Genomic DNA, 12,549 nt, shown 5'->3' with positions numbered 1-12,549 from the left:
CACAGGCAGGATCCTTCCCAAGGAGACAACCAAGGGTTCATCCCCTCACAGCCCACACAATAATTCACATCCCACACTCACACAGTCAATGCCAACCCCTGAGCCCTCCGCTCAAACTGATGAATGCCTCTTTAATTAAAACAAGAGTAACTGAGAGAGACATGCTCTCTGATCACTGGCTGGTTGGATCAGGATACTGCGTCGCCATCCAACTGCTTACTTCCATGACAAGGGATATTGTGATCTATGGCAAGGAACTGAAACCGATATCAAATAAGCAGCAGACGCTTGATTTCTCTGTTCCTGGATTCAGAAACAAGAGCACGGGCAATTTCTCTCTGTCGATTGATTACGGCTTTACACTGTGTCAACACTTGACAGTGTCACTTCCTGGCCAGGTCTTTCTCTTTCTTCTCCCTCCAGAGTCTGCAGCCTCATCTCCCCGTGCAAACACTGCAGTCTTCTAGAAAGTCATTCTCAGGATTCTCCTCCCTTCTTTCCCCTAGCCTTCTGATCGTTAATAAGGTAGACAGCATTAGGGTGATGCAGTAATACAGTACAGTCCATTGGAGAAAGTTCACCCACATTCCTGCTGTGCTGTTATCCGCTCAGAGGTAGTCATGCAGAAGGTCTTTGGCAGAGCCGAGTGCCACTCCGTCTAGGCCCGGCCACGCTCACCGTGGGCAGAGTGCAGGAAGTTAGTTATAGCATGCTTCAGAGTCAGCCAGGGGAGGATTCGGGATTGGCCCATGAGCTGAAGCGAAGGTGCACCGTAAGGAGAGTTTTATCGACTCGGCGAAAGGTTTCATGAAAGCAACACGGCAGAGTACGTAGAGACACTTTTCTAAAACATTCGTTCCACATGACATCTATCTCTCCGGGTCCTTAATCTGTAGGCTAGAGCTGGCCCTCAAAACACAGGAAGGTGGAGAAGTTTTTTTTTTTTTGGGGGGGGGGGGGGGGGCCTCTCACCATATGCATTCCCTGTCTTTCTCCTAAGCCTCTATCCTTTTTCCTAGGTCCTATCCTTCATCTGTGAGGAATATCCCTTATCGAAAGGTTCCAGAGGAAGAAAATCAAATTGCTCTCTGTCCTGGAGTCACCCTGACTCTGGATCTCTGTTTGGTGTAAATAATATTCATCCCCTCGACCCCTTCCTTCTTCTCAGCTCTTCTATCCTCCACTATCAGTAACAGACGACAATAACAGGATCTACTCCCCCCATGCCAGACACATACTGTGCTGGAGTATCATGGGTAATAGAAACGTCGTGGAGAGAGAGAGAGTTTTTTTTCCACTCGAAAAAAAACCCAGCTTCCAACTCCAGCATTCCTAGAAACAGACACCTCCTCCTTCTCCTGCCCTTGTCGGCGGGTTAGCTAACTGGATCAGCGTGATGACAGCACTTTGAATGAGACAGATGCGACGATGATCAATACTTCGGTGGCGTGGTGTAAAAGGAGTCCTTGTAATTGGTTAGGGTCACGAGCCTCCCCTATCCCTCCGTACTGAAACTCCCTTACACACATCCACTCTGATCAAGGCAGGGATTTGAGTGAAACAGAAGCCCCGTCCAAGTCCTAATCTCAGAGGAGATCTACGCTGGAGACAGTTGGAGCTGAACAACAACAAGTAGCCTGCTGAGTGGATATCAAATCATCAAGTTATTCACAGTGGAAAACACAAGTCCTAGAGTCCTCATGATGTGGCAGGGTCTCCCAAACTCAGTTCTCGGGACCCCAGGAGGTGCACGTTTTGGTTTTGGCCCAAGCTCTACACAGCTGATTCAAATAATCAACTAATCATCAAGCTTTGATAATTTGAATCAGCTGTGTAGTGTTAGGGCAAAAACCAAAACGTGCACCCCTTGGGGTCCAGAGGACCGAGTTAGGGAAACGCTGATGTAGAGCCTTGAGATAGACTTGTAATATGCGAGGCATTCCGGACAGAGAGAGCAGGGAACAAGAACAGCAGGATTCATAAAGTCACGCTGGGAGAGGTGGGGAAAGTTTCCAAAACAAAGCAACAATGGGAAATCAGTTTGTCCACAATGAGATACAAGAGCGACGTGCAGTCCAATGTGTCATATGGTGGGCAGACGGAATTTGTGAAGGCAGATTATCCTCATATGTCAAGTAATAAATGAATTCATTATAAATCAAACCGTTGCGCCATCTGGCCCTAGACAAAGCCATATAGAACCTCTGGCCCCAGTCGTATCTCCAAGAAATACAGCTATTCAAGTGATCAAATTGAATTGTTCCTTTGTCTCTTCAAATACGTTTCAGTTAATTGGCAATACATGGCAAATACTTTTAATACAGTAACTAATCTAGCCACAAACAAACTTCATAACAAGGGAAATAAGTACTTAAAGAGAGGCATCCCTGTTATTATTTAATTACATTTCTCTTCCATTACAAACGGCACCCACCGGGCCTTACTGCACTGTGGTTAGGATCTCTGGTTCACACCAGTTCAAACTCCCCTCAGAATGGAGTGGCCCTCCCCCAGATGGGTTGGCGATTACAAGGATTGTTCTGCCATCGAAATCCTTGGACGGGCTGCCTAAGCATTTTTTCAAACAGTGTAACAGTCAAATATTCGGGATTGAAACGCTTTCTTTGTAAACTTAAACCACTAACTCTGCTCCTGTTCTCCAGGAGCAGAGTTAGTCATCTCCTGTTATTGTCTATATGATCATCTACATCATCTACTGTTATTGTCATGTTGTCATTATCTGCTATGAATGTTTTCTTGCTCCATCATACCGGGCTCATAATATGTGAGATACACAGATGAATTAAAAACACTAGCACTGCAAACGCTCAGAACAAAGAGAGCAGCAGTGCCTGGACTTTGCAGTCTCCCTCTTCACGTCCCCCTTCCGAGACTGGCTGCCTGTTGAAAACAAGTGACAGGCAGAACCTTCCACCCACACAGTAACCACCTCCTCCATATTCCACACACCAGAATTCAGTATTTTAGTCTATGATTGCCATGTGAGTGAGCCCCTCCCCCCAAAAAATAAATGAAATGAACGACACAATTGTACCAAAAACAATCAAAGTTAATGTATTCAAATCTTAAATATTGCCAGGTTGGTTTTCACAGCTGTTTCACAAGGTGTTCATTATTGTTCGTTATCCTTTGTTTGTATCTATTAGGCTCCACACTATTCATTGTTGTATCCTAGGACCTACAATAGATAGATATATATTCAACCACCAGGGTGTACTAATGAGCTATGCGAGACAGATTTTTTTTTTATCGTAACAGGACTACTGAAATGATATTATGTCAGTATAGATAAGGGAAGGGCAGGTTAAATTAAAAACATGGCAGCCAGACAAGCCAGTGTATGAATCAAATGGATTTGCATATGAATGGAGTGGGAATTAGCATGTCTTCCTGATCTGTAAGGTAAGTAACTCTAATGTGTAAAGCAGATTACACGTTTTCTTTGCCATTTCCGAAACGTAGCAACGTTTAAGACATGGATTTCATGTTGTAATGTTAACAAGGTACCCAAAAGTAGTTCAAATGAATGTTTTCATTTTATTAGCTCAACAAAACTTGTTTAAACAGCGAAACTGCCCTGGAAACCAGCCTTGTTTGCATAGCGAGGATGAAAAGAACGCCATTTAGGCTGTAACAATCTCCAAAAATTCAAATCATTAGGTCATTACACTGTTGACATAGCAACGGACGCTAATAGTTTACCGAATCCCATGGTGATGTAGAGGGGGACACTATTTGGTGTGGCAGGACCTCCAAAATGTTCTCTTAAATTCAGCCGTGCCCGACCCATTGCCGTGCCCACCACCTAAGACCCTTTTTGATCCAGATAAAAAAAAACTGGATTAGCATCGAGCCCTGGGGCCAGGGGGACCAGGTCCTGGGAGTCCAGGGGCTGCTGAGGGCCTTTGATCCTGCTGTGGCTTTAAGCTGTGGAGCCAGCTCTGGCCAACCACCAGGTACTACTGCTGTCTACCTGGGTCAGGCCCCACGGCCCGTACAAGTGTCTCCCTTTACCTCATGCACAAGCGTAGCGTGTCTCTCCTTTTAGCAAAGCAAACAGGCCACAAAAGGGAGAAAACAAATATTTGCCCAGCTAAATGACGAGCGAATTGGGGACACATGTACCAGCCTTAATAGGGCAGAACAGTTGGTGTCTGTGTTGGTGTCTATGGGCCCCTCTGCCAGGCCGAAAGGGGTCATTATGCCAGAGGCTGGGTCCAGAGGTGGAATGTTAAATAGTGGAGGAATGTTGTTTATTTTCACAATCACCAGTACGCGCCCCCACCTCGATGCACACCGACACACATTCACAGAGCCTGCTCTTACTAACATTGTCGTATTAAGCCAACCAATAGGAATGCCTCAGATCGCCCCCTCGACCTGTTGTGAGGTCAACACAGGACCCCTAGGCCTTGATGCGCTGCCATGTTAGTTCAGAAAGACATCAACATGCTGGGAGACATGCAGGGACGCAGAGGAGTAAATCTATTAAACAGCCATGGTGGTATTAGTTACTGCCTTTTTTTTGTGTGCTTATTATTCTGTTTGAAAATATCATAATATAATGCCACCAAACTCTGTTGTGCAGATGGTGGTAAAATAATTTCCCCTTTGCAGCACAGATGAGTAATATTTACAGGGCTGGGCCAAGGTCTTGCCTAAGAGGATGTCTGTCCCAAATGTCTAGACTTGTACATTGTTATTTTATGGGCCGCAGCACCCCCAGTCTATAAAGCATTGGGCCAATCCAGATAGAGGGAAGCAGAACCATCTTTGCCTGCAGACAGTGACTTCCCCACCACTTCTAAGGTGGGGGACCTGTGTCAGCGAGTTGGCATTGGATCCCCCATGACTCACACAGGCGGCAGACGAATACGTCTGTAGGCAGCCGGGGAAGTGTAGCCGGGTGTCCACTAGGCTCTTTGATGAGCCGCAATGCCCATCCTGAGTTCAAAGTTCAGGGAAATCCAGGGGCTTCTGATAGCATCTCAATTACACACTTAGTTCATGTAAAGGATGAATGAGACATAGATGTCTCAATGCGTACATTAATTAGGAACAAACTAAAGAATTGTCCTTCTAAAGCCAAACTCATGCAATTGTGAATTACATGCCCTAAATTAACCCCTATTATTATAGACCTTAAAGTTTCAATATGCAGAAATCACTTTGCCATTAGCTGGTTGCAAAAATTCTAATATTTTGCCTAATTTCAGTTTATGTGACAAAACAAGCAATACATCCTGTAGAGAATCATTATGCCATCTAAACCGCTGTGAAATATATAAATGTATTATTTTTTACCTCCCCTTTTTCTCCACAATTTCGTGATATCCAATTGCGATCTCATCGCTGCAACTCCCCAACGGGCTCGGCGAAGGTTGAGTCATGCGTCCTCCGAAACCTGACCCATCTAACCACGCTTCTTAACATCCGCCTGCTTAACCCAGAAGCCAGCTGCACCAATGTGTCGGTGGAAATGCCATTCAACTGACAACTGAGGTCAACCTGCCCGCCACAAGGAGTCACTAGAGCCAAGTAAAGCCCCCTGGGCCAAACCCTCCCCTAACCCAGACGACCCTGGGCCAATTGTGCACCGCCCTGTGGGACTCCAGGTCAGGATACAGCCTGGGATCGAACCTGGGTATGCACTGACACCTCAAGCACTGCGATGCAGTGCAGTAGACAGCTGCACCACTAGGGAGGCCGTGAAATATATTTCCAGCTGTTTTAAGCTGGGGTAAAATATGCAAAAATGAAAATAAATAATGGGAAACATAGAAACAGAGCATATAGAAAAGATACACCGCTTCTTAGACTTGCTTTCAACGGGAATGATAGATCTATAACTCACAATTCTATGTTAATTTGGTCGGGTCGCCCCGATTACTGCCATTAGGGTATGTGAATGATTAACTGGGCACTTGAGTCTATAAAAAAAGGGAATGATATTTCTTCTACAATTCAAATAGATATTCTCATTGTTCCCACACCCATCTGCCAGCAGCACAGTAAAATCTAAGAGCTCTGAGGAAAGGGTTGATCTCAGCGTCAATGTCGGCTATAGGGCCTAACTTATCCGAGACAATTTGGGACAGTGATGATGATTCTGTCTACTTGTGGGTATTTCTGCATTATTTCACAATCAACTGACCACAAGATGCAGTATTCGATGTTGCTGGTGCTTAATTACTGGGGAGATCACAATCATTCACCAGCTCTGTGATGTTGTTAGGCGTATGCATATGTTTTCAGACAGTCCAATGTCATACAAAGTGCTGCAGATCTGGGTTTGAGAAGCACCCTGCAATCTGATACCATTAGTTTCTGTGAGATGGGACGGAAATCAAGGAGTAACTGGCAGCCAAAGCAAAAACACACACTTCAGCAGTTGCGGCCAGCAGTTGGCATGGCACAGCAAACCACCAGGCTGTAAAAACGCATAGAATTCTCTAAAATTGAAAACAAGTGAACAGATGTGTGTACCTGTTTCCCTTCAATGGCAGAGGCATGTCTGGAAAACTTTATGAATGAGTGCGGGGAGAGACTGGGAGAGGGGCTAATGTGTGTAGTGTTCAGTGACATGCGGCTTACCTACCCTGTGATAATTATTGAAAAAATAACAAATGAAAAATACATCAATACATTTGTTTTAGTCAATAATACTATTGTACACTGTATACATAGCATCGAGGCAAAGTTGTCCCGTTCAAGTGGGTCAAACAAAAACACTAATGATTGGTTGACAATGCAGGTGGTGGCAACAAGTTGCAGCTGGTGAGGAGCAGTCGACTGCAGTTTAAACTTCGTGACCTTTGATCACAAGGTTGTGGTAAAGTTCACGTGACATGTAGGCCCTTGTCGAACATTTGTATCCCTATAATGCAACTCATTTTGAAAGGCGTGATCCACAACTCATTTTGACAAAGTGATCCACTAAAACGCCCAATATGTCCCATCCATTTTCATTGCGCTCCAATAATAAATGCGCATGGGTATTGGAGTGAAAAAAAGTTATGGGAAAGGCTGTGTTCTCACCTACCAACGGACGTCACACGTAATCGGCCTTTTGGCTGTTACATCCGTTTTACCGCTAACTAAAAGTAAACTGATCAGGGTGGCTAGCATATTGCCTCTGAAACCGTTTTAAACGTGTGACTTTCTAGCGTAACGGGGTGATAAGGGATGAAAGACCAAGACCTGAGTTTAAGGACCCATTTCAAAGGAAGGGCCAGAAAATAAATAATATAATAATTTCAATCTCAGTGGTCGGAAAGACTGACCTCATGGTTGGCTTCAAGACATTTGGAAAATGACGAGGTCAAACATGATGTCAGTGATCTTCAAGTCAGAAAGTCGGAGTTCTAGAAAGAAGCCAGAGTTTCCGATTTGCAATTCCGGGTTAGATGACCTTTCAAAACGAATTTTCCCAGTCAAAGCTCGTTTTTTTTTTTGCGTTACCAGTTGTCTTGAACGCACTGAAGTCAGAGATTTCCGAGTTCCCAGTTGTTTTGAACGCGGTATCAGACCTCGCCGCATGTCACTGGTATTGATGGATATGTGCGTGTGTGAGCACGTCGTGTTTACGTTAAATTATAAAGATAGCAAGTTTTGTGATCACACTTCATGTGAGTGATGGAAATTTCTCCCTCCCTCAGCCTCGAACCTGCGCACACAGTTTGCTTCATTTCCCCGCAGGTCTATATTGCAATAGACACACAACATATCGCAGAACTAAAACGCACAGAAATTGAAGCACAAAGCTGCTTATCATTGGCTACAATAGCCCTTTGTGTTAGGGCTATACATAGGCTAATAACAGAGCTGGGAAGGAGAACACGCCTGAAACGGAAACAAAGTTCCACTCAAAGTCCCAAAAATGATTTGCAACAAAAACTGATACAGTAGGTAGGCTCTATCAGAGACTTATGTAAACATTGTATATCTTCTTGCGTCGCCCCAGAAACTGCAACACCGACGGCTTCACGTTGCTCAGCAGCAGCAACAGCGGTGAAGATCCAGCTGCGCACGAGTTTATCGCAGTAGCCTTTGTATGTAGGTCACCGAATGATACGCTGTAAGCCGAATAAAGGTGGGTGACTAATATCCAGAACTTTCCTATCAAACGCTGATTGTCAGATATACAAAAAAAACACCTTACCTTCTGATACGCCAACTGAAGATAGTTGTACGGGATTCGTCTCTGGAAATCCTGGTTGACATCCTCGCTGACTTTGTGCATGGACTGCGTTCCAACCTTCTCTTCGATGCACTCGTTTTGACAATTTGATCTTCGGAGAACCACGTCAAAGAACTGCAGGTCCATGGAAACAGAGTCAAACGGGTGCTGGTCCTGGCACCTCAGTCGACATCGGACTTTAGTCTGGCGGACCTCTGCGTAGCTGCTGAGCGCTCCCTCCATGTATCGCACTACATCTTTATAGTCACTTCTGTAAAAGGCGTCGACGGCATTATTGTATAAAAGGTCGTAGGGCTCCAGCGAACCATATGAAGACGACAACAAGAGCGCTTGAAGGACAATGGACAAGATACTACTAGTGGGAAAGTGCACATCCATCTTTCTGTCGTTAGTTATCTTTGGTGGGACACTACTCAAGCGCACTAGCTTGCAGTTTGTACAAAATCCTCAGTCATGTAATACAATTACCATGGGCGGCTTGCGGAGTCCAGCTGGAACGTGACAGTCACGTAAGAGTTGAAAATGAAGATTCGAGTCCCATTAAATGCGTCCTTTGGTAGATGTTGCGGACGGCTGTGGGGCGGAAATTGGACTACTTCAGTCAGGGACACATTTGTTGTAATGACCCCCCTCACACACACTAACTCCTCCCCCTCTGCTATGAAATTAATGGTCATGACATCTCACTGAGTTCTTGTGATTTTTGCCGTGTTGTTGAGACACAATTAGTTACTACGTTTATGAATTGCGCTATGGTACTGCACGAATAACAGTTGTATCATAGCAACAATCAGCCTAAATCTATAGGCTAGGCTACTTCACAAGAAAAAGTATAAATCCAATCTGGATGAACTGTTTGAAGTGTAGTCTATACTAGTAAACACACAGGGTAGAGTGTAACTAACTACTGTTCAGTTGTAGAGGTGTTAGAGTACTGTTGTAACTGTTAGCTTATTAGGCTACACTGCAAGCCTACCCTCTAGATATTACCATACACAATTTTGGAAATGTTAAATGGGACTCACATTTTTAAAACATTATTTAAAAAAAAAACATAAACCATTTTCTTTGAGAGATCGAAGGATACCTGGAGTACCTCATATCACCTTTCGTAACTCTCTCAAAATGTCCAATCACTGGATATAGTCTCCCCCTGCAGGCCACATGTAGTCATTCTAGTACTTTCTGGTACTTGTCATTACTTGCTCTTATGAGAAATACTTAAATTATATAATTTTCCCCTTTCAACACTTTCTTACCAGACAGCATATTATTCGAATCAAATCAAACATGTGTGGTAAGGGAAATAATAACTTTTCATACCACAACATGAGCCATTGTGATACACTACAAAAGTATGTGGACACCTGCTTGTCGAACATTTCATTCCAAAATCATGGGCATTAATATGGAGTTGGTCCCCCCTTTGCTGTGATAACAGCCTCCACTCTTCTGGGAAGGATTTCCACATGGAACATTGCTGCTGGGACTTGCTTCCATTCAGCCACAAGAGCGTTAGTGAAGTCGGGCACTGATGTTGGGCGATTAGGCCTGGTTCGCAGTCGACGTTCCAACTCATCTCAAAGGTGTTCGATGGGTGTATAGTCAGGGCTCTGTGCAGGCCAGTCAAGTTCTTCCACACTGATCTCAACAAACCATTTCTGTATGAACCTCACTTTGTACAGTGGGGCATTGTCATGCTGAAACAGGAAAGAGCCTTCCGCAAACTGTTGCCACAAAGGTGGATGCATAGAATAGTCTGGAATGTATTTGTATGCTGTAGTGTTAAGATTTCCCTTCACTGGAACTAGCCCGAACCATGAAAAACATCCACAGACCATTATTCCTCCTCCACCAAACTTTCCAGTTGGCACTATGCATTGGGGCAGGTAGCGTTCTTCTGGCATCCGCCAAACCCAGATTTGGCTGTTGGACTGCCAGATGGTGAAGCGTGATTCATCACTCCAGCAAACGCGTCTCCACTGCTCCAATGGTTGCAAGCTTTACACCGCTTCAGCCAACTCTTGCATGTGCATGGTGATCTTAGGCTTGTGTGCGGCTGCTCAGCCATGGAAACCTATTTCATGAAGCTCCCGATGAACAGTTCTTGTGCTGACGTTACTTCCAGAGGCAGTTTGGAACTCGGTAGTGAGTGTTGCAACCGAGGACAGGCGATTTTTACTCGCAATGGGTCCCGTTCTGTGAGCTTGTGTGGACTACCACTTTGTGGCTGAGCCGTTGTTGCACCTAGACGTTTTCACTTCACAATTACAGCACTTGCAGTTGACCGTGGCAGCTCTTGCAGGGAAGAAATGTGATGAACTGGCTTGTTGGAAAGGTGGCATCCTATGACGGTGCCATGTTGAAAGTCACTGTGCTATTCAGTAAGACCATTCTACTGCTGTTTGTCTATGGAGATTGCATGGCTATGTGCTCGATTTTATACACATGTCAGCAACAGGTGTGGCTGAAATAGCAGAATCCAATAATTTGAAGGGGTGTCCACATACTTTTGTATATATAGTGTATGAACTGTCCCTTGGGCTAGGCGATATACCATATTTGACTATAAATCCCTTTTTTCATCAGCAGATGTCACACAGTGCTTATACAGAAACCCAGCCCAAAACCTCCAAAGAGCAAGCAATGCAGCTGTAGAAGCACAGTGGCTAGGAAACACTCCCTAGAAAGGAAAGAACCTAGGAAGAAACCTAGAGAGGAACCAGGTTCTGAGGCGTGGCCAGTCCTCTTCTGACTGTGCCAGGTGGAGATTATAAGAGTACATGGTCATTAAGGCCAGAATGTTCTTTAAGATGTTCAAATGTTCATAGATGACCAGCAGGGTCAAAGAATAATCACAGTACTTGTAGAGGGTGCAACATGTCAGCACCTCAGGAGTAAATGTCAGTTGGCTTTTCATAGCCGAGCATTCTGAGGTCGAGACAGCAGGTGCGGTAGAGAGGAAGCAGTGGCGACGCGATATTTTGCATGTTTTTTTGGAATTAATATGTGTCACATATCAGTTTGCAAACAATGTAAAAAGTTAATAAAGCCGCATACCAACAAGGTCTCTTTTTTGTTTTCTTAAGTAAGGCAGCTTCAAAATGCAGGTGTTTCAGCCTAGCTCAGTACTTCCTGTTGTGGTGGGGCAGCCAGCAGAAAATATGGAGCACAGGGGTTGGTAATGTTCTCTAGTTGCGCTGTGATTGGCTCAGTGTTCTGTCACTCGTGGGGACACGACATCACTGAAAAATCTAAGGGAGAGCTCGAAAATTCAACCCCCTTGGGTGCTGCCATTGACTTACATCAGAAGTTGCCATCCAAGAAGGCTCAAGGTCATTGGCCACAGATAAAACAACGTCAAATCACATTATATCTACCGTGGCTTTGATTGGACGAATCATGTCAACACCATACTTTCAAAATCTTAGCTAGCAAGGTAGACAAGCAGTCATCATCATGCATCAGGTCGGCAATCTACTGGCAAATCCTTTTCAATATTTTTCATATGAAGATAAATTATAGATAAAACGTATCGGTGCTCATCGGCCATTGGAGATAAACATTACACAAGTTGAAAATCTCAAATTCAGCAATGTGTGCGAAGGTGCCACTTCAGTCCTGGGACATGTCCCCCCACAATCTTAAATTGCATTTTTGTCCCCCCCAGTTTAGCATTGGAATGTGATACAAACCGAGGAAATGGTGTGCTTTAGGACCATGCGGATGCCTCAGAGCGGTCGAGTAGGCTGTTTGGAGTGTTTATCTGACTGGATAAAAATAAATATATATAATAATTATGTCCCCCCCACTTCTAAAACCAAAGTTGCACCCTACCAAGATTACATGATAAAATCGCCACTGAGAGGGAGAAAGATTCGTCCCTCTCTCATTTCAATTTCAATTTAATTTCAATTTAAGGGGCTTTATTGGCATGGGATATGTTTACATTTCCAAAGCAAGTGAAATAGATAATAAACAAAAGTAAAATAAATAATAAACATTTACAGTAAACATTACACTCACAGAAGTTCCAAAAGAATAAAGACATTTCAAATGTCATAGTATGTCTATATACAGTGTTGTAAGGATGTGCAAATAGTTTTAGTACAAAAAGGAAAATGAATAAACATAAATATGGGGTTTGTTCTTCACTGGTTGCCCTTCTCTTGTGGCAACAGGTCACAAAACTTGCTGCTGTGATGGCACACTGTGGTATTTCACCCAGTAGATATGGGAGTTTATCAAAATTGGGTTTGTTTTCGAATTCTTTGTGGATCTGTGTAATCTGATGGAAATATGTTTCTCTGATATGGTCATACATTTGG

The 12,549-nt window shown here is 44.1% G+C and overlaps 1 protein-coding gene across 2 annotated transcripts in view; it reads right to left on the bottom strand.

The window, feature by feature from the left end:
• LOC139408987 (prolyl 3-hydroxylase 2-like) overlaps positions 1-8,815 on the bottom strand; it is a 94,456-nt gene extending 85,641 nt beyond the window's left edge. Inside the window, exon 1 of one of the 2 annotated variants that reach the window (XR_011634345.1) lies at positions 8,183-8,798. Coding sequence is in view for 1 of the 2 variants with exons in the window: in XM_071153566.1 (XP_071009667.1) it covers positions 8,183-8,599 (417 nt within the window). In the remaining variant the exon portion in view is untranslated. Of the gene's footprint in view, positions 1-8,182 lie in introns of both variants that reach the window. The other variant, XM_071153566.1, reaches the window with a different exon arrangement.
• Positions 8,816-12,549: the final 3,734 nt, after the last annotated feature.

The sequence above is a fragment of the Oncorhynchus clarkii genome, chromosome 5 (assembly GCF_045791955.1).
Source record: "Oncorhynchus clarkii lewisi isolate Uvic-CL-2024 chromosome 5, UVic_Ocla_1.0, whole genome shotgun sequence".
NCBI classification, from domain to species: domain Eukaryota; kingdom Metazoa; phylum Chordata; class Actinopteri; order Salmoniformes; family Salmonidae; genus Oncorhynchus; species Oncorhynchus clarkii.
This window is presented reverse-complemented; position numbering and strand designations above follow the sequence as displayed.